Below are 23469 nucleotides of genomic sequence, written 5' to 3'. Positions count from 1 at the left end.
CCCCCCCCAAAGTGTACCCTTGCCTCTCCCACAGCCAGCAGGGTCCACTGCGTGCGCGTGCAACAGAGGGGGCGCTCCGGGCACACTGAACCAGGCAGGGCCGCCGCCGCCTGCGGAAAGCCTCAGGAGGCGCCCCTGAGCCCTTGATTGGCTTCGGGAATTTCTCAGCCGCTCTGAGGCAGGCGCGGGGAATAGGTTGATCCTCAAGAACGCACGGGTGCAAGGTTGGGCAGCGAGCCTCGGAGCTCTCCTCTCACCCACATACTGGGTGAGACCCCGATGTGCAGGGCTGCTCATCTTCCTCGCCTCACGCGGTAGTCTTAGGCGCCTGGCAGGGCCATCTAGCTTTTCTCCCGCGCCGAACCTCCGGTTAGAGGCAGAGCCCTTAGTGGGGAGAGTGGAGAAAAAGGCAAGCAGTGGATCCCCGGAGGTGTCTGTTCCGCAGCCCCGGTTCGAGGCAGGAAGGGACAGCGTGCAGAGCAGGTAAAATAGGGAAATGAAAAAAGAACTCGAAAAAAATCCTTTTAAGAAAAAAAAAAAAGACCCAGAGGAATCTCGGCCTTCAGGTGGGAGAGAGGATGGTACCTCCGCTGGGTCGGGATCCTAGGGATTGGTTAGGCTTTCAGAGAACAGCGCGGGAGGCGCGCTGAGGCCAATGAAGGTGGCGCGTATTGCGAGCGGTGTGGGGAGCGAAGCACTCCCAACCCCTTCTCCCTGCGTGCCCCCACCGCCTTTCTCCTTGGTGCCCGCGGCCCCACTCCCACTCCTGCCCGGGGGACGGGTACTCCTCTGGGTCCGCACCCTCATCTGTTCTCCTAATGTGGGTCCTGAGTCCCCACCTTTACCCTTCCTGCGCTCCCCCCGGCGAGGAGACAGCCGCGGCCCGGGAATCGGGGCAAGGTCGGTCGGGAGATGGAACATTCTGCCACGGGGGAGAGCTGGTTAGATAGAATAAAGAAACCCAATTTAAGGATCCCCTAACGCCCCTCCCCCCCCCAACCAAGAAGGAAGGGTCCTCAGTTGCAGAGGAGCAAATCAGCGAGGCGTTGTCTCGCTGCTGGCCACCTCGGTCAGTGTTTTATGCTTCATAAGCGGGTATGGAACGTCGGGAAGACAGCACAGCCCCTGGTTGAACAGTTCTCAGCGCATCCTCTTGCGAGTCGGGAGCTAAGTGTATGAGGCCAGGGGTTCCTGGGGGGGACTCAAGGACGCACGCCGGGTTCTTCTCCGGGATTTCGTTGCAGGAGGGAGAGGACAAGGGCGTGAACGCGGCGGAGTGGACGCAGAGGCCGGATTTCTACCCTCACGGTGGCTTGGAGCGGCTGCCCTCGACCTCAGGTGGCGGCCACGGGCGAACTCTAAGCCTTAGCCGCCCGGCGTAGCACCCGGGGCGGGGTGGAACAACAGAACTGCGCCGGCTGGGAGCCCCAAACCCGCCCGAGTGCTCCGAGCTCTCCGTGGGGTTGGGCGATGCAGACAGGGACAGGAAAAGAACGACGCAGAAGCAAGCCCTAGTAGTTGTCATCTGGTCCTGTACAGCTCCACCGCCCCCGCGTCGTCTGCTTTAGCGACCCTGTGAACACTTTAAAAAACAAAGGCGTCAGGGAAAGCAACCGCTTAAGCACTCTTATTTTGGGGCACAAGGAGGAGGTCGGCTCGGAGTCTTGCAACCTAGACTGTGCTGGGGGAGCCTGGCAGAGCTCTCCGCGCCGGATGACCTCTAGCCCTTCCCGCCCTCTCCAGCAGGGTCCGAGGTCCTCTGGAAACCGGGCCACAGCCCAGAAAAGGGGCAGTGTGGGAAGGGCAGGTGGGCGTTGAGTCTCTGCCCCGGTCCTGGAGGTCGCCCTTGCGAACAGGAGCAGAACTATGCTTGCTTCTGCCTCTGCCACGAGATGTGGCGAGGGAGTAAGGAAGGATGGCTGGGGCTGAGACAAAGGAGCAGAAATGAAGTGGGGCAATCGGGATCTGATCTGAGAAACAGGGTGGGAAATCTACGGCCCTCGCCCGGACCACAGGCGTTGCCGGTGTGGTCTCTCCGAGTTCCAAAATGAACTTAATGCAGTGTACTGCCCCAGCCCGCCTCCCCATCCTCGGCAAGTAGCCCGAGCGCCTTCCCATCAATTAATGTCTTTATTAAACTTTGTTATCTATGCTCCTCTAAAGAACAGATTACAATTTCGTATGGTAAAAATATTTTCCGCGCCTTGTCTTACGGTCCGGAAGCCGCCTGCCTGGGAGGGCAAGCCGGGGTTTGCGCTCTGCCGAGAGCGAAACTCCAGGCGCACACTCCCCTTTCCCAGTCTGTGCGTTCCTCTAAGACCCCGAGGGGGTCTGATTCACTGGAAAAGCATCCCTTGCTGAACTGAAACTTCGCCCGCGAGTGTTTGATTTTTATGCTTTGATTTTTTTTTTTCCCACGCAGCACCAATGTGTTTTCCAAAATCACTGTAAATCTGAGTCACCGCTGACAGCGGGAGACCTTTGGTGGCACCCGGGTGTGGGGCGCGTTCGCAGGGGAGTGCAGTTTTCAGGAGATCCGGCGCGGAAGCAGGGATAGGTTGCTGACGGCCGGCGGGGTTACATAATAAAGCCCCGTGTTCCCGGCTGCCGCCTGGCTCTATTTCCCAACGGCCCATAGCGCACCTCGCCAGCCTCAGTGGGTACCCTGCTTTGCTACCCAAATCCCCGAGGGCCGGGGCCCAGCGCATGCCAGGCCGGCCTTGGCCCCAGTTCCAGGCGTCAGAAAAGCTAGTGTCGTGGCAGCTGCGAGCGAGCCACCACCCTTCGCACCACGCCCGCTATAACTTGGCTTCCAGCTTAGGCGGCTGAAAGCGCGCCCCTTCTCGGGGCTTGGGTTGCAGCGGTGCGGGATAGAAGGCCCAGGAGGCCTGCGCATTGGTGATTCCTGCGATCGGTGCGTGGAGGGAGGTGTGTGGAATGTTAAAAGCAGAGATCACCCTCAGGGCATCATCCTTCACCGAGTCGCACAAATCCAGCAACTGCAAAACACAACGCAAAGTGACAGGTCAGATGTTGGCTCACTTACAGCGTGGGGTGCCACTGGCTTTGCGCCAACTCCCAAGCACCCCACAGGTAGCCACTGGGGAAACTAGTTTCCCTTGGATTTCCAGGGACTCAGGATGGTAGAGGCCGTTGGTCATGAATAACCTTCACATACCTTATCATCTTAGAAATTCCTAAACTTGTGACACCTGTCTGGCAGAAGCCTGTTTCTTCCAAACAGCGTTGGGGGCCGGCTCCAAATTTGTTGGGAATCTCAGGACCAAGGTCTGAAAACGTACCAACATTCCCCTTGCCGGCCCTGCCCTCCCCTCTCCTCTGGTCCCCATCGTTTGCCTCCTCTCCATCTCTGGAGTGCCTGGGGTGCCACCCTCTGGCGTGCAGAGGCAACTGAACAGGAAGAGCATCAGACAGGTGAACCAGTGTTGACATGCCCCGGTTCTCTCCAGACCAGCGCCTTCCCACCTCCGGTTGGCAGCAGGCCACGGTTCCTGAAACGCACGCACAGTGGACCTGGGGATCCCGGGACCAAGCATGGGCACCTCTGTGCACCTTCCACCTGGCTGCTGCCGGAAATCAACCTGCAGTTAGAACACCAAGGAACCTGACAGATACCCTCCTGTATACTGATAACCATTGGAAGGCAGAGATAAGACATCTCAGCAGAAGGGTGGGGAAAAGTAAGCTAGTGATTTTGGAGGAGCTGCATGGGGTGTATTTCAATTTCATTTTCCATGGTTTAGGTGCCAGTGCATTTTTTTATTCCCAGGGAAAAAAAAGCTACCAAAAATAATAGATTTAGTTTTTCTAAAACTCAACAAGGACAAGACAGAGGGACGGCTTTCCTTTCCCATAACTGGCTGCACACTTTATTTTTCAAGTTTTCAGCCAGCCATAGATTTCTTTCACTCACCGAATCACCTTAGCCCCCAGGTTTTCGTGGTTTATTTTTGTGGTTTTAAAAACATCACTTACAACAGCCCCACCTTTGCTGCCCTCATGGTGGTCGTAGTTACTGAACTACATCAAAACTGTAAAGAGCAAGGTTCCTTTAAAGTAGCCAAAAATGCCATTTCAGGTATTCAGAGACAACGGGGGGGGGGTGTCCTCAAAACAAGGGCTGGGGTAGGTTAGGAGAAGAGCATGAATTTTAATAGCCTAACAATACATCTTCCTCTAAATGTGCTCTATTACATCAGTAATTTCTAATGAAAACCTTCATTCTTTACATACTGTGGTTAAGCATCATAAAATCAGTAGTGAAAAGACTTTGATCATATTTGCAAGATGCACTATGATGAACTTTCACTGACCAAGATTTCAAAGTTTGTAATTAATACTCTTGACAAATCCCTGACTAATCTGTCAACTCTCAAGGCCTTTAACCACACACTTCAAAACCATGAGATGGTGTACAAGCCCTTAAACCTTCTCCATATTGTAATTTCATTATTCAAGATAACTTTCCCTTTAGGTTTGCATCACGAAACTCAACCAGTTTTGTCATATGTTCAACAACGGCGGAGACTCAGTTATTTGAATGAGTGTTACATGGAAGAGAGTATGGGTTTGGTCTGTCCAAACACAGAATAAGCACCCAGAGATAGCAATTTGCAGGGGGCAGATTTCTGTTCAGTATTTTTACAACTTCAAAAATAAGAATAAAGTAGATTTTTAAAAAGGACCCAATGACAGAAGAAGAGGAGGGTTTCCTTACTTGTAAGGAAACTCAGGGAGTGACCCCTTCAATGACGCTGTAAAGAGGAATGATTCATGGGAGGGGAAGGCTGTGTGTTGACTGCTAAGATTCGTTGTAAGCCTAAAATTCTGATGCTGTCTCAAATCCTCCTTGCTTACTCCGTTTGTCACAGGCCGCAACAGGCTGATTAGTGTCCAGATCCAAGGATCAGGCCACACTCCTTATACATAACAAGTTTGACTCTGATTCCAGGTATTCTCTCACCTCTGCCTGTGAGAATGGTCACTATTTTTATTGTCTTTCACTTATAAAGTACATACGGGAGTCCTATCCTATGGTACAGATTGTGCTGGGCATGGGAGGTTTCGTGATGCACACAGGCCTCCAGTATCAAGGAGATGATGTTGAAGGATTTTAAAGACTTTTTACAAATAGGATCCTCTTACTACAAAATAAACCTAGGCAGCTACCATAGCATTTATTATTATATATACAGTATTTTTTTTTTTATTACCAGGGAGCCCCATAGGATGAAGCAAAGCACAGGTAGTAAGGATATTGCAGGTTCGGTTCCAGACCGTGGCTATGAAGCAAATATTGCAATAAAACGAGTCAAAGGAGTTGTTTGGTTTGGTTTCCCAGTGCGTACAAAAGTTATGTGTACACGGCAGAGTAGTCTGTTTTGTTTTTTCATTCCCCCACCCTCCTCCCCTCTGAAGTCCTCAGTTTGTTTCTCATAGTCCATAGTCTCTCATGTTTCATTCCCCCTTCTGATTACCCCCCCTTTCTTTATCCCTTTCTTCCCCTACCGATCATCCTAGTTCTTATGTTCCATAGATGAGAGAAATCATATGATAGTTGTCTTTCTCTGCTTGACTTATTTCACTTAGCATTATCTCCTCCAGTGCCGTCCATGTTGCAGCAAATGTTGAGAACTCATTCTTTCTGATGGCTGAGTAATATTCCATTGTATATATGGACCACAACTTCTTAATCCAGTCATCTGTTGAAGGGCATCTCGGCTCCTTCCACGATTTAGCTATTGTGGACATTGCTGCTATGAACATTGGGGTGCATATGACCCTTCTCTTCACTACGTCTGTATCTTTGGGGTAAACACCCAGTACTGCAATGGCTGGATCATAGGGTAGCTCAATTTTTAACTTTTTAAGGGACCTCCACACTGTTTTCCAGAGTGGCTGTACCAACTTGCATTCCCACCAACAATGTAGGAGGGATCCCCTTTCTCCACATCCTCTCCAACAATTGTTGTTTCTTGCCTTGTCTATTTTTGCCATTCTAACCGACAGAGTAGTCTGTTAAACGTGTGTTGGCATTATGTCTCAAAAGCAATGTACATAAATTAATTAAAAAATTGTTGCTAAAAAATGCTAATCACCATTTGAGCTTTCAGCTGGTTATACTCACTGATCATAGACCACCATAACAAATATAATAATGATGAAAAAATCTGAAATATTGCGAGAATTACCAAAATGTGACTCAGAGACACAAAGTGAGAAAATGCTGTTGGAAAAAATGGCATTGATAGACTTGCTTTGAGTTGTCACAAACTTTCAATTTGTAAAAAATGCCATATCTATGAAGCACAATAGAACAATGTATGCCTGTACTATTAAGTTTAGTTGTATGACCAAACACACACCCCCATAATATGAGCACAAAAACGGCGCATGTTGTAGCCTGCCCCTCGCCCTCCCACCCTGTTCTGCCAGCATGTGACCCAACTGCTGGACAGAGCATCCCAAGCCCACCCCTCTCTTTACAAAGAAAACTCACCAGCTTTTGAGGAAACACCAATGAATAGGTGTCCTTTAAAAATAAAAGAGCACAAACGAAGTTATAAATTCTTACAGAAAGATTTTAAATGACAGACCCAAAGCATGGGCAGTATTGCTCTAAAAATAATAAGGACATAAGATCCACTAGAACGATCCAGGGAGTGGATTTGAGAATATCTACTTGGAAGAAAGTGGACGCACTCGACACTTGGGGGACGGTGGGTGGACAGGTTAATATGTGGATTTTCGGGGGGAAATGTATAACATCAATTTGGCTTCCCCACCCCCACCTAGTTGCTGTAGGTTCTCTCTTTTTCTTTCCCTTTTGACCATCTCAGCATTATCCTTATTCCAGCTGGGAAACTAGGCTGGTCTAGAACGGGCAGTACCAAAGCTTTACAGACTTCTCAACAAAACCTGCTTTTCCTTGTGTTGGTGTTAAATGTACAATAGATGCTCCAGGTGTGAGGCGTCCAGTGAATTTGCAGCCACACCCCAGCTATTCCTAAGACCCTGTGCAGAAGGTTTTTCTGACTTTTCCCTTGTTCCCCACCTCGGTTCCCAGCACCAAGGGACCTCCTGCTGTTCTCTGTGTCAAATCCCGTACCCCAACTTGACATGTCCCTCAATTAGCCCCTTTCTTGCTTGGACATTGTGGTGAGTCTTTTTCTCCATCTCTTGAATCTGGGCTGTCTTGTGACTGGTCTTGACCTGCCCAAGGTCTCACCAATGTGGAGAAAGTGGTGAGGTGGAGAGGTCACCGATCTGGAAAAAGTGACCCTGTGTGAGTTCCAGAGCTTAGGTCACAAGAAACCTTGCAATGTCCACTCTTGCTTCCTGGGACCCTGAGACCACTTGCTGTGCAGGTCTAGCCCGCTGGAGGATGCCCAAGGCCATGTGGAGAAGGACCACGTGGTCTGCAGCCAGGCTTACTTCACATATGTGAGTGAGGCCATCTAGGACTCCCTAGTCCTTTTGAACTCAAATGACTGCAACCCCAGGAGTGATCCTACCAAGCACTAGCCAAAGAATGACCCGGATTGCCTACCCACAGAATTGTAAGAAATAAACAATTGCTTTTTTGTGCCACTAAGTTTTAGGCTGATATGTTATACAGCAATAGGTAACTGAAACAGGTATCTTCCTTTTAAAATTCAAATTGCCGTTCGCGAGCAGGGGGAGGGTCATCTTCCGCTATACTTCTATCCTCTTAATTATCTGAGGACAATTCTGTAATTGCACAATTAAAACAGTTAACAGTGAGGTGTGGCTCACTGATAGGCTTCACTGAAAGAGAATTTCAGTAGTAGAAGAGTAGTTTATAAAGCCAATGACTGTCCAGTCGGTGGGGTATCTGGTAGAGAATTTGAATGGCAGGCTGGAAGTCTCACTGCAATCCACCATCCACCCCACTTTCCTAATCTGGTTTAGAAGGCACATCACCAGGACTTGCCTTATAACCACCTGTCATGCCTTCATCATCTCCACAAGGGGCTTTAGCTTCCAACGAAAATACTAAGTAACATCAAAGTGTCAAGGATGGGGGGAAAAGGCAGAAAATATTTGCAACTGGGGATTCCAAGTCTTGTAAATGTTTAGGTTCTCCTGCCCCATTAGAAGAGAGAAATGGATGGGGCCTGGTCAGACCTCACCAGAGTCAGCTGGAGTGATGGAATGGACTGGCATGTCTCTATCGTTTACTTCATGGGATTATAGTGTTTCCCTGCTCCCAGAGATTTCTTAAACAAGGATGCCCAACAGGGGTTCATTTCCAAGGCATGGAGACTGTCTACTATAAAGTTGGGTTAGAGGTCCGACCTCAGAATTGGTTGGGAGGATGGAGTGAGGTAATTATGTGAAGGCCACACTGAAAGCTGCAAAAGGCAGCAAAATAGAGTTGTTGACTCTCGATCCCCCAAATACCATCATTAGGGCCTTTAAGGGCTTCCAGGGAACTCATATCCAGTAAGTTTCAACGTCCTTTGGAGACTGAGTGTGACAGTATGTGGAATCCAGCCATATACACAGATACATGACTTGCCACACCTATCCAAATGGATTTCTCTTTTTTATTCTAGGATGCCTACGGTGTTTCTTCTTTGAAACAGATTTAAAGGGTATCCTTAGAGAAGGTATACATCAACACATATGCCTTTCATCAGCTAGTGGGTGGGCTCCTCTTGTGACGTGATGGCAGCCTGAAAATGACAAGCTAGGGAATAGGTACAAAGATGTTTCTTATTGTATGATTTGGCCCCTTTTATAGGTCTGAAACCTTTTATAATGATTGTATATGTGTGTGCGCGTGTGTGTGAACGAAATATCACACTGTGTTGTTGCATTTCCGTGAATACCACCTTCTCTAGAAGGTTACGGAAAGTATGAAATAAAATGAGTATCGGCGTCCATCCCTCAGGCACATGCTAACATCTCTCATTAAGAGAAAGGCTGATTTATCTTTGTTGTCTGTCTTTATCCTCCATGGAAAAGTCATGCACAATCCTCTACTCTGTTTTTATACGAAAAATGTGGTGTGAGAACCCTTTCCAGTCTTGTTCTGTAGCCCCCTGCTTCAGACCCTCACCAAGTTCTTTAGATTCTTGCCTCATACGATTACCTTCCTCGAGTATTGTTTTGATCTGATCATTTTTCTTCTGAAAAGCCCAGAATCACTTCCGCTTGCTTCTCAGATTAAAGTACAATTATTGATTGTGAACTTGAGTCCTTTAACAGTACTTGATTTATTGTGTTCCCAAAACTAGTTTCCTCACCCACAGCCCAAGCACAGTCTGCCCCTTCTACTTGGGCCAACCAAATTTTTCTTGCTTTCCACTTGACGCTCTTCATTACCTTTAACTGAATCGTCACATTTGCCTTACTCCCTTATACGCGCTATAACTTAATTAGGACTCTTTCAAGCTTTCTGTTCTTGGATACAGACTGACTGCCTGAGCACAGCCTCCGTGAAATAGTTGCTGTGTTAGCTGAAAGAACATGTCATTTAACTTTGCTCCAAGTCACACATAAGTCAAGTCATAACTGGTACATCCAGGGTTTTAATATAGAGCTTTCTGCTTCCACAGCCCCGTCTACCCATTCTACCTCCATCTCCTCACCTTCCCCTTCCCCACTGTTTCCATCCCTGGAAGGTACAGGGTGTTGCAATGAGGAGATGCCTCTGTGCCTGTCCAAACGTGTGGCCCCTGATGTTCTTCCTAAGTCAGAATTGATATTCCATATGTGCCAAGTGTGGGGAACGTGGGTCTGGCCAGCCACACTAGCTCACATTCCCCAAGAGGACTAGGGCAGCCATGGGCAGCCCAGGGGGCCTCTAGGATCTTGCCACTAGAGGGAGTTGCTGAGGACGTTGGCTTCAGAGCCAGCTGCCATGATGCAAAAGGGCCAGCCTGATGACCTGGATGCTCTTCCTGAGAAGGGTAAGCCTAAAGGTCTCCAGAAACTATGCCTGGGCCAGTGAGGCTCAGATACAAGGGTATTCGAGAAACAACAGACTCTGTTCCTGTGGAGGGAGGGCCACTTGCTCCACAGATTCTTCTTCAGGAAGTTGGGTGCACTCTGCTGCACAGGTCCCCAGGCCCTCCCTCCTCCTCCGGACTGTAGCTTAAGTCACCAAACACAGCTCAAATCCTGTCACAAGAGCAACATGTTGACTGTCAAATAATGGTCAATGAAAATCACCACAATCAATGAATTCAATCTTCAGCTACTACAGACTTCCAAATTCATGGAATTCACAGAGGTCGTGAACTCACTTCTCTCCTATCCATTCACCTTTCCTAAAGGATCGCCAACCTCTGTAGACAAAGGGCCACAGTGGTAGGTCTGTATCAGCTAATGTGCCACCTGAGCCCCAAATGCCTGGCTAGTGGTAAATGTGAAGAAAAACATACCTGAAACACTCACACGGGGGCATAATAGCACCCTATGTGCTATGATTCGCGCTGTCTCAATTTACACATCAACCACTGGAAAGGGAAGCTCTGCTCTTGTACTGACCACTCGCATCTCAAGGCAGCCAGACTGTAGTTCATTGGGCCTCCTGGCCCCAGGAACATGTACCTTCTCATGGTTTTCTCCACAGCCAACTTCCATTAGCAAGAAATGAAATTCTGTGGTTCTATTAAATAATCAGGACTCCAGGTTCATATTTTCTCTGAATCAATATAAATTATATTTTGATTAGTTCTTCAGCTAATAAAAATATTTAGCATAATCTGAAATGGTAGAATAGAGAAATTGCTTTCCTTACCAAACAAAAACAAAACACCTCATTTTGCCTAACCAAAGAGTTCATTTTGAGGTGAGACAAATTAACCTCCAAAATGTTCTTCCTATTGCAATGTTTTTCAACCAAAGAGTGCACAATCCTGTTATTTCCTAAACATTACTGACAATGCCCATTTCAGTAAAGGCGTAGGACTTTGAACCCTGAACTTCCAAGCCGTGATACCTTTCTTATCTTTAAAATGTAAGGATTAAGTGAGTTTGGCACAAAACAAGTATTTACAAACATTAATATTATCATGTGTTCTTTAGTTAGTAAGAGAAACAATTTCTTTACAACTCTGGCATTTTCCATTATGAAGTCTGCTTAATCATCATCACCTAAAACAAGAATGCTGAGACAGAGACATCAACTTTAACCACTTAATAAGAACTTCTGACATTTATTCATAGTGGTACTGATTCATAAGAGGAAAAGTTTTAAAAGAAGAAAAGTGCATATAGCTTTCCCTTTAGAATACAGGAAACCATATAAAAGTCTTGGCAATGGAATTAAAGTAACCACAATGCCGCTCTTGGTAGCATTTTCTACAAAGACATTTACATGAAACTAGAAAGAATATTAAATTAGGTGGTTATAATAAAGCTTCACTATTAGCTTCTCATCTTCTCATACAAAAGAATACGGTATTCTAATCAACTGATAGCTCCATGTCGTAAATACAGACCCAAAGAAATGTGAGCATAGCCAAGAAGGAATAATTTTCAGTCCAATTTTTTTTCAAGAAGCAGAAGCCCCACAAACTGCCAGAACTAAATGTACAGTAAGAATCCAAGTTATTATGGTCTGTGGCAGTCAGTTCTGGAATTTTGAATTTCAAGGACCCAAACAATTTCAAAAGTACTTTGGAAGGACTTCTACTTCTAGTTAGGATGTAGAAAGATTCAAGAAAACTTTGCTCCCATAATAACAATCAGAAGTTGAACCCAATGGAGAATCAAAGATTATCTGTAGTCTAACATCCTCCCAGCTCAACTGCTGACAGGACAAAGAAAGCACTATGGGGCTAGGGGTGGGGGTTGGGCTAGGCACAATGACCTTGGTCTAATTAGAGCAGCCCTGTTCAACTTGACTCTTGGTGGAATCTTAATGAAAGATATAGATCGAAAAGAAAAGAAATAAACTTTTTATTCTTAGATGTCATGATTGAGTACTTAGAAAATTTCTGGGAATCTACAAATAAAATACTTGAACTATTAGGTGAGTTAGTGAGCTTATGTATACAAGGCAATGTACAAAAATTAATTGTGTTTGTACTAAACATGGAACATACATATAGAAAATTAAAATTTAAAATGTATTATTTGCAATAGCTTTAAAAAATTAAAAAACACTTTGTGATAAATTTAATGAAATCTGCTCAAGAACTCTATTACTGAAAATGACAAAACACTGCTGGAAGGAATTAAATAAATGAAGAGATATACCATATTCATGGATTATTAAAATACCAATTCTCTGCAAACTGATACATAGATTTAACGTAATCACAATCAAAACCCTTGCCCCTTTTTTTATCCCATAAAATTCACAAGCAAATTCTAAAATATGTATGGAAATACACAGCTTTCAGAATAATAAAAACAGTTTTGAAAAGGGATAAAAAAATCTGGAGGCCTTACATTTTCGGTGTAAAATTTACTATAATAATCAAGACAGAATTAGCAAAATAGGAGACAGGTACATTAGTGGAATAGAATAGAGAGCCCAGAAACAGACCCACACTTACATGGTCAATTTTTTCTTAATATAGAGGCAAAATATTTCCATGGATAAAGAATTATCTTTTTAACAAATGTTGCTTGAACACCTGGATAACTATATAAAAAGCAATGAACCTCAACCCCTACCTCTTACTACACACAGAAATTTATTTGAGATAGGACATAGACTGAAATGTAAAGGTAAAAATCACATATCTTCCAGAAGAAAGCATGAGAGAATATCTTTGTGACCTTGGGTTAGGCTAAGATTTCTTAGACAAGGCCCAAGGACAGTAACAAAAAATTTTAAGTTGATAATTTTTTTTCATCACACTTAAAACCTTCAGCTTCTTAAAAGATACTATTAAGAAAACGAAGGGGCACCTGGGTGGCTCAGTTGGTTAAGCATCTGCCTTCCGCTCAGGTCATGATCCTGGGGTCCTAGGATTGCGTGCATCAGTCTCCCTGCTCAGTGAGGAGTCTGTGTCTCCCTCTCCCTCTCCTCCTACCCCCCAACTCGTGCTCTCTCTTTCAAATAAATAAAATCTTTTAAAAAAAGAAACAGAATAGGCACAGACTGGGGAAAATCCAAGTACCTGCATGTAGAATGTATAAGTCTTATAACTCAATATTTAAAACAACAATAAGAGTGCACAGTTTAAAAATGGGCAAAAGACTAAGACATAGGAATAACCAATAAGCAACTTGAAAGGGTGCCCAACACCATTAAATGCCAGGAAAATGAAAATTAATACACGATGAAATATTACTATGCACCCACTAGAACAGATAAAATTTAAAAGGCTGACAACACAAAATGTTCGTGAGGGTATGGAACAATGGGATCCTCATATGCTGCTGGCAGGGATATAAAATGATACAACTGGGGCAGCCGGGTAGCTCAGTCAAATGTCTGACTCTTGATTTCAGCTTAGGTCATGATCTCAGGGTTGTGAGATGAGCCCCATATTAAGCTCCATGCTCAGCAGGAGTCTGCGAGACTTCCTCTCTCTCTCTCTCCCTCTGCCCGTCACCCTGAAATGCATGCGCGCTCTCTCTCTAAAATAGATAAATAAATCTTTAAAAAGTGATATGACCACTTTTAGAGAACTGTTTATGGTAGTTTCTTAGACGGTTAAATAAATGTCTTCCATACCACCTTTTAATCATACTTCTAAGCATTTACCAAAAGAAATGAAAAAAAATGTAAAAAAAAAGTTGTACAAAAATAATCCTGACAATTTTATTTATAACACTGATCCATGATATCATAAATGTCTATCAACAGGAGAATAAACTTTTTAGCACAAACTTTTCTAATGAAAGAAAAAAATTAAAAGTAAGTCCAAGCCTTCAGATATTTTTTTCTTCCCACAGTGCATATAAATAAGCCATTGTACCTTAATGCCCACGGAATGATGCAGCTGAGGTCAGCTGGAAGTAACAAGGTCAATTCTTCAAGACTGACATAGCAGAGGCCGAGAGAGATCAACATTTGGGAAGCAGAAGGGGTTGGGAGGGGTGTCTACAATGAAATACCACTCAGAAAAAAAGAGGGAAAGAATGAACTACTGAACATCTCACAAACATCATACTGAGCAAATGGAGAGTCTATCTGCTTCCACTCCTATGAAGTTCTAGAGCAGGCAAACTGAGCTGTACTGACAAAGTCAGAACCCCGGCGGGGGGCGGGAGAGGGATCGATGGAAACAGGGCTGAGGGAGATTTCTTGGGTGATGGGGTGTACATTACGCAATCTACCATTTGATTTGTCAAAACAAACTGAACTGTACCACTAAGATTTGTGTGCTTCAATGTATGTGAAGTAGCCCTCAATTTTTTTAAATTAAGAGAAAAGGAAAGGAAAAAAACAGTGTGGGGAGAACCAACATGTAATTGCCAACATTTTCTTGTGTATGTCAAGTAAGGATATTAAAAAAAAACGGACCACTATCACTATTTTATTTAAATGGTAATATTCAGCACCTAAAAAAGTAGGAGGAACGTAATAACATTTTTAATGAAAAATTATTTTTCATTATGAAAAACTCAATATATTTTATTTTCCTCATTTTGCCATAGATAGGTTAGCTCTTTTCTTGGGAAAATTCCTTGCTTGGGTTTATAGGCATCAGGATTGTATGGTTCTCAGTCCAACAAGGACTGGAAAGGATCCTCCACATAAAGTCAAGTATTGTCCCCGGATGAAACAGTTGCAGGCAGACTCTTCAGCATGAGAACAGAGGGACTAGGGATGGTTCAAGTGAAAAAGGACTCAACAAATTGAAGATCCAAGGAGGCCACCAATCTGAGTTCAAACGAACTCAGGAAGCTCTCCAGAAAGCATTCCTATCAGTTACCATTTTTGCTTCTCAAAAATCAGTCAAAGCTCCCTTCCAGGAGGATGGATACACATTTCCCTATTCTCCCACTAAGCTCAACGGAAAACCCTGGACATTATATATATATAACAAACATAAGACGACTCTGAAAGATGAGAAGACAGACTGTTTAGGGACACTGGGAGTTGAGGAATGACACAGTGGCGAATTCTCTGGGTTTCCTTTTTACCTCATATATCCCACACTCAGAGCTAAAGAAGCTGAAAACCCAGGAACATCAACAGAGGCATACAAAAATCCCAACAAAAGATGCTCTCTCCAGTCAAAAGGGGCAGCTATGCAAGACAGAAAACTTTTAGACAATAACCACCCTACTCCAGCCAAACACCACAGAAAACCTGTGGCTCCACCACCCATGTCTCTCAAGGCTGATTGGCAAGTTTAGTCATTTAATCTTCTTGCCAGGCTGTAATGAGCTGTCCACCATCATGTCAGTGAAGACCACATGGGGAACCTGGACTTCCACCTTTACCTGGCAGTAGAGATGCACTCCTTCCTCTTCCAGATGGAGCACTGTAGAGGAGGTCTAGTGAGAGGAAGGACTTAACCATCACGTGGTGATAGCAAAGACAGTACCAGTGTTAATGGAGGCCATGTGGGGAGCATCAGTGAGGCTCTCCTACCCCTCACCACCAGGAAGGTGTCAGTGGAGGCCTAGTTGGCAACCAAAACTTCTGCCGTCACCCAGCAGGAACAAGGAGGACCCCTTGGATCAGCAGAGGTTGAGTGGAGAATTGACTTCTGACTCTACAGGGCAGTAACGAGGTGGTATACTCCTTTTCTCCCACTGGAGCACTGGATTGAAAACAGAGGCTTAAATAAAAGCCAAAGTTTCATAATTTAATATCCCAAAAAACTTTAGGTTTCAATAAAAGTCAACTAAAGAAAAAGACAATTGATAGGTGCCAACATGAGACGACAGAAATGCCAGAATTAAATTAAATGAATTAAAGCAACCATCATAAAAATGCTTCAACAATGGAAAAAAATAGAAAAATCTCAGCAAAGAAATAGGAGATATAAAAAACCAAACAGAAATGTGAGGACTGAAAAAAATAATGACCAACATAAAAGTTCAGTGGATAGTCTCAACAGCAGAATGTAAGAAACAGAGGAAAGAACTGGAAAACTGGAAAACAGAACAATAAAAATTATTAACTCTGAACAATGGAGAGAAAATAGACTGAAGAAAAACAACAACAACAACAACAACAACAGAGGCTCAGGGACCTGTGTGATTGGAACAAAAGACCTAACTTAAGTGTCATTAAAGTTCTAGAAGGAGAAGAGAAAGAGCAGGACTAAAAACCACTTGATGAAATGACCAAAAAACCCTATTTTGCCCAAAAGACATAAACTAACAAATTCAAAAAGCTGAGCAAACCTCACCCAGGATAAACCCAAAGGAATTCACACATGGCATATCACATAAACTTTTGAAAACTAAAAACCCAAACCTCCAAAAAATCTTGAAAGCAGAGAGAAATAACACACTTTACTTATAAGGGAAAAAACAATTTGAATGACAATGGATTTTCATTATAAACCATGAAAGCTGAAATGCTTTCAGGTGCTGAAAGAAAAGAACCCTCATCCCAGAATCCTATATCCAGTGCAATAGTGTTCCTATTTTCAGATGACATGTTTGTCTATGTAGAAAATTCCAAGGTTGGGCACCTCTCTGTTAAGCTTCTGACTCTTGAGTTTCAGCTCAGGTCATGATCCTCAGGGTCATGAGATGGAACCCCATGTTGGGCTCTGGACTCAGCACGGAGTCTGCTTGAGATTCTCTCTCCCTCTCCTTCTGCCCTTCCCACTTGTGCATGCTCTGTCCCTCTCAAATAAATAAATCTTTAAAAAAGAGAAAATTCCAAGGAATTTGCAAGAACTCCTAGAATTAATAAGCAAGTTCAACAAGATTGTAGGATATAAGATCAACATATAAAAATCAATTGTTTCCAAATACTAGTGATGGACATGTGGACACTTAAAATCAAATATGCAATACCATTTAGAAATATGCACAACTGATTCTAGACGAAGATGTTAAAGCAATTCAGTGGAGGAAAGATAACCTTTCAACAAACTATTTATTACTGGAGCAATTGGACATTTTTGACCAAAAAAAAAATGGATCTCAACCTAAGTCTTCTACCTTATGCAAAAATTGACTCAAAATGGATCGTGGACTGAATTGTAAAATGTAGAAGTAAAAAACATTTAGGAAAGACCTATAGAACGAAGTCTTCAGGACCTAGGGATAGGTGAAAAGTTCCGAGATACGGCAGCAAAAGTACAAAAGGAAAACTGATAAACTGGATTTCATCAAAATTAAGAACTTTTACTCTGGAGAAAGGCCATGTTAAGAAGATGGAAGGACAGATATATACAATGGAATATTACTCAGCAATCAGAAAGAATGAGTTCTCAACATTTGCTACAACATGGACGGCACTGGAGGAGATAATGCTTAGTGAAATAAGTCAAGCAGAGAAAGACAACTATCATATGATTTCTCTCATCTATGGAACATAAGAACTAGAATGATCAGTAGGGGAAGAAAGGGATAAAGAAAGGGGGGGTAATCAGAAGGGGGAACGAAACATGAGAGACTATGGACTATGAGAAACAAACTGAGGGCTACAGAGGGGAGGGGGGTGGGGGAATGGGATAGACCGGTGATGGGTAGTAAGGAGGGCACATATTGCATGGTGCACTGGGTGTTATACACAACTAATGAATCATCGAGCCTTACATCGAAAACCGGGGATGTACTGTATGGTGACTAACATAATATAATAAAAAATCATTATTAATTAAAAAAAAAAAAAGAAGATGGAAGGACAGGCCAGGCAGAAATATTTACAAGCTATGACAAAGGACTAGTATCTAGAATATACAAAGAACTCCAAAAACTCAACAGTTAAAAAAAAAAAAAAAAACAAAACCAAACAAACCAATTAGAACAGGGGCAAAAGATGCCGAAACAGACATTTCAATAAGGAGGATATACAAATGGCACATATACACATGAAAAAGTGTTCAACATCATTACCCATTAGGGAAATGCAATTTAAAACCACAATTAAATATTACTGCATACCTATCAGAGCAGCTAAAATAGAAAAGAGTGACACCACCAAATGCTGGTGAGGACATGAAGAAACTGAATCACTCTTACATTGCTGGTGGGAATGTTAAATGTTACAGCCACTTTGAAAAACAGTTTTGGCAATTTCTTTTTAAAAAAAATCAACATGTACCCACCATTAGACCCAGCAAATGCATTCTTGGGTATTCACTCTAGAGAAATTAAAACCTATATTCATACCAAAACTTATACACGAATGTTTCTAGCAGCTTTATTCCTAATGGTCAAAACTGGAAGAAGACCAGGTATCTTTCAATGAATGAATGGTTTAACAAACTGTGCTACATTCACTCCACGGAGTAGTACTTTGCAATAAAAAGAAACAGACCACTGACACATGCAACAACTTGGATGGATTTCTAGGAAATTATCCTGGGTGGAAAAAGCCAGAACCAAAAGGTTGCATATTATGTGATCCCATTTACACGACATCTCGGAATGACAAAATTATAGAAATGGAGAACATATTCATGTTTGCTAAGGATTATAAGGGAGGCAAGGGAAGGAAAGAGGGCATGGCTATAAAATAGCCACAGGAGGAACCTCTGTGGTGATGAAAAAGCTCTGTATATTTACTGTATCCATGTCAAAATCCTGGTGTGATATTGTAATATGGTTCTGCAGCTGATACCATTGGGGGAAACTAGGTAAAAGGATAGGAAATCTCTCTGTATTATTTCCTACAAGTACGTGAGGATCTATGATTCTCTTAAAATAAAAAGCTTAATTACCCTCCTCCACCATAACATAAATTTCAGATTAAGTTTTAACAAAGGTTTTATATAAGCACAACAGAAGATTCTTTCTTTTTATTCTTTTTGGTTGGAGCATAATGGACATGCAGAGATACAAATGACGAGTATGTTCTAGCTTGCTAAATTAACACAAAATGAACATACTCATGTAACCATCATCCAGATTAAGAAATAGATCACCTGTATCCCCAAAGACCCTGCAAAAAGTTACACACTTGAGCTGGATATTTTTCTTACACTGTCTCAGCAATAGCCAATTTGGTTATAGAATTAATGCCTGGTAGTTCTGTGATGTAAATGACCAGCTCTCCAGGGGAGGAGCCCACAGTAGAGTCTTGGTTTTCTACACACCCTTGGGTTCTCACAAGTGAGTCCTGTCCATTGTCTGTGCTTTAAATTGGGGCCACCCCGACTTACTGTCTTTGTATAGTTACTAAGTACCAAGTGCTCTGAGCCCCCCAGAAGACAGAAGAAGTAGAGAAGGCCAGAGCAGTACCTAGCCTCTAAAATCAAAGGAAAAATGTAACTTAGCATCGGAAAAATGAAACGCAACTAAAAACACATTTTATTTTGTAAAAAAATATTCATTTCTAGCCGGAATATTAATTTCTACCAAAACGGTTATAGTAGGGATCATTCCTGTTTTAAGTTCAGTAATTCATTTAAAATTTATTATTATGGGAATCATAATAAAACCCACATTGTCCTTAACTGCACCAGGGTCTGCTCTAGTCTGTTTAGATACAGCTCAATTCCATCTCCTGAAAGGTCTTTTTGGTGTAACACAGCTACTTTTAGGAACCAATTTCACCAGTGGAAAATTCTTGCTGTGCATCCTGGGGTAAGGGGATGAACCCAGAGAATTTCATGGAGGATGCCCCAGTTAGCCAGCATTTCAAGGATCACCCCAGGATAAAGCAGCTGCCAGAAGAGCTCAGAGGCTGGAGCTCAGCAAAATAAGCTGTTCTCTTCTGTGGTTCTAACAAGTTATCCTTGAATGAAGGAAAGAATGGATGATCCCAGTGCCTTCTCCAGATAAACAAAGCTGTACTATGGGGCAAAGCGTGAGGGTTGACCAGGTGGTTGCCATGCAGAAACCAGGATGCTAGGAGTGGTGACCTCAGGGTCTCTGGCCAAATGGAAGAAATCAAACCCCACTTATATTTTCTTAACCTCAGTTGAGTGGCCTACATTTATAGTTCAACAACATATTTTATGCTGCTGAAGAACAGGCTTGGCCAGGGATAAAGGGGAGGGGGAAGGGAAAGGAGATTTCCTACTTTCTTAGTGGCACTCTGTTGGTACTGCTATTTTTCCTCTCTCCCTGTTTGAGTTCTTGGGTCTGGAAAGAGAAGGTGGACCAGGATGCATTCACATTCTAGTTGGCCCCTGCTGTCTCCTGGAGGTGAACCAGGGGGTCCTACAGAAGTGAAAGGAAGTTAAAAACAGTCTGGGGATGCTTTTGAATCTACAAAGACTTTACAATTTGACTCAGTTGCATTCCCTGTACGACCACTCCATTGTGCTATCATTTCATAATACCCAGCTTCTTGACTGAAGCCACCAAACAGGAGATGGCCCTCCTCACCCTGATAGAATGGGTGCTCGGGGTTGCACTCCACACTAGCTTCTCCACTCAGCCTAAAGGACACAACCAGGTGTCATAACCTCATCATTTGCTTACTGTGGCCAAGTCAGATGGGCCTTGCTGGGTGGGTGGGACAGGGGTGAGGGAACCAAAGATTCCTTCTCAAATCCTTACAAGGAAAAGCAAGAGTCTGTGGGTAATAAATGAGGCCAAGGAACTGAGAAACCCAACCTCTCTTTCCTGGTCCAAGTGCGTTGTTAACATCCTGTGCCTAAAACCCCAGTTCACATTGCATTTGACTCTGGTATCTGAGCATCTGAAGTTGCCTTGATCCAGGTGGTTTGGCAAAAGGGAAACAGAATAAGATATCCGAGTGTCCATTAAAAAGCAACCTTTAAGAGCAGCAGCACGGAAAGCAGCCCTACTGCATTTGTAGGAGGTGAAGGGCATGTACACTGTTTCTAAGCCTCAAGAGTACAGGTAGGATGTACATGTTTTTGAAGCTGAGATCTGAGGAGAAGGACTAACATACGAACACCATCTTTCCAGCTTGGAACTCCTCCCTAAGTTTTCTTCCTGTTTTGTTTCTTCTACCCCAAGCCTTTTGGCCACAAGGCAATGACTGAATTTATATTCTACACTTAGTTCAAAATAGCAAATGAGCGTGACCCATCCTCTAAATTCCAAGGGGCCAAGTAGCGTCTTGGCTTTTGGGGTCTGGTGTCTGCCACACTTCGCACATTCTTAGTCCAAGCCACATTTCCTAAGAATAAATCAATGTGTCACTGAAATCAATGTGGTACATCTGAACTACTTGAATGACCCATTCATCCATGGGCTTGAACGTTCTTCCCCCTTGATGATTCAACCATTTGACTGGCTAAACTGAAACTAAAATCCAAACCTTAGTGTGTGTTATAGGCTTGAACAGATACAGCTAAGAGGTCACTTGCCATCAACAGTCTCCCCATGGCTTCCTTGCTGCCATGGGGTCCCTGAGCAGCTGTCCCTCAGGGAGAGAAAGGTGGGTTCCTTTCAGTGGAGCATACAAAGTCTACTGGGGGTTGGGTCTGTTCTTGGGTCCATTTGCTGGCCAGGGTATAGGAGAGGACTGAGACTTGTCCTGGTGAATCTGGGCTTCACCCTAGCACATCAGTGGGCACACTAAAATGAAAACAGTCTTCAAGGCATGGGAGAACGACTCAGATGGAACGAGGTGCTAGGCATCTGTTGCTCCAGCAGAAACTGTGCACTTAGGAAGAAACTGACAGGTCATGACTCAAATAGGACATTAAGGCAACATTAGGGTGTAATATGATCAAATACTGGAGAGGGGTGTCAAGATTGCTTGGACATGGTCATGATTAGTATTTATTTTCTCTCTTCCTGCATGAATTTTTGGTTTTTCACATTGTTACTCTTACAGGCAATCTCCCATAACCTCTGGAAGGTACAAAGTGTGGCCCTCCTTACCTCTGGGTTGGGTTATGCAGTCCTCCCTGACCTCCCTGCAGATCCTTTATAATATGCTTTCTCACGTGGTTCCGTTATTTGGGCTTGGGGCAGGAAATAGAACCTGATTCAACATTTTGCTGAGTATTATTTTCACCACACTGAATAGGGTCTTTTTTGATCTGCAACCCACAGCTGGGCTGTGGTTCTCTCAACACACATAAACTTTAAAGCTTCCCCCTGTGTCGATTTCTTGGCGTGAGCTGACCACATGTCTACATACTTGCTTCTTCTTTGTATGTCACCAAGAGTCACTGTTCCAGTGCTGGTGGGCCCTGACAGAGCAGGACAGCTGGGCCCAGGAGTTCCACACTTCAATGAGAAAAATGAGGCTACTCTATCTAAAACTGAAATTTACTTTAAGGGTTGGAATAAAAAGTAGAAGATTCAGGCCATTTGCAATAAAGTACATTATTTTAAGAGGTTGAAATTTTTGTTTTGTTTTGTCTTTTTTTTTTTTTTAAGCAAAATGAAGTTGGTTTTAATGGAGACACACAGTTATTAACTGTTAGCTTATTTTGAAAGGCTTGCCTTCTTAAAATGAGCCTTGGCTGATTGTTACTCCCTCATGCTGATAATTATCTGAAGCAAAATAAATACAAATGTCTAGGTTAATGAAGAATGAAACAAGATAATGCCGGGACACTAAATTTTCCAAGAACAAAGCACACAATTGTGCAATTGTTCTTTCTGTACTCCTGCAAAAAGTACCTAATGAAAAGGGAACAGAAGTCTTTTACTTAGGGGCCTTGTTACAATGGAGCCCTGGGGGCACTGCCATGGGACTGCCTTTGAGCCAAGGCCCTACCTACTTTGAGGGCATAAAGGTGGAGCCGATTCATCCTACAATTCAGGCCTGGGAACCTGAGAACAGCAGTGGTCTAGAGCCCAAAGCCTCACCTTTACCACTCCTTAAATCAGCAACCAATCAGTCTTAGACTCCCAATCCATCAAGTGGATTAACAGCTATTCGGTAGGTGGGGGGGTGGCTTGTGGGGATTACACAGGATAATGAATGTGGATGAGCTCTGTCAACAGTCAAGTTCCAGACAAAAGAGAGGAGCTAGTTATCCCAGCTAGGAAGGGCAGTAGGGGAGAGGCTGGAGTTTAAAAAAGAAAACAAACCCCAACCCAACCCCCATTCCTGTGGGCTTCAGTTGGACAACAGGACACTTGTGCTGCCTTTGCAATATGTGGATGGATTCTACTCCCTCTAGGACATCAGGCAGACCTCTGTGAAGCTTTCGAACTCAGGTCTTGTAGTGTTCCATGCACACAAGCAGGATGTTGCTTAATCCATCTCCATTTGGGATTAGGAGTTCGGTTTCCACGCTCAGCTAGGATCTTGGGCAGTTGTTTAATTATGAGAATGAAATTAAATTTGTTTTCTTTTAGCATAAATATATGCATTGCTAATTATTATTAGCCTAGAGTTTCAGCATAACTCCTGGGTGTTCTGCAGTTTTATTATTTACAATCCGCCCAGGCTGATTACTACTCCCTGATGCTTTCTTTTTCTTAATAAACTTT

The 23469-nt window shown here is 43.6% G+C and overlaps 1 protein-coding gene across 1 annotated transcript in view; it reads right to left on the bottom strand.

Moving 5' to 3' along the window:
- Window positions 1-6: 6 nt before the first annotated feature.
- ACOXL (acyl-CoA oxidase like) overlaps window positions 7-23469 on the bottom strand; it is a 317436-nt gene continuing 293973 nt past the window's right edge. Inside the window, exon 19 of the mRNA XM_040623184.1 lies at window positions 7-2999. Coding sequence (XP_040479118.1) covers window positions 2799-2999 — 201 coding nt within the window. The 3' untranslated portion in view covers window positions 7-2798. The remainder of the gene's footprint in view (window positions 3000-23469) is intronic.

The sequence above is a fragment of the Ursus maritimus genome, unplaced genomic scaffold (assembly GCF_017311325.1).
Source record: "Ursus maritimus isolate PB19 unplaced genomic scaffold, ASM1731132v1 scaffold_6, whole genome shotgun sequence".
Classification (NCBI taxonomy): domain Eukaryota; kingdom Metazoa; phylum Chordata; class Mammalia; order Carnivora; family Ursidae; genus Ursus; species Ursus maritimus.
The sequence above is the reverse complement of the archived record's forward strand: the minus strand, read 5'-3'. Positions and strand labels throughout refer to the sequence as shown.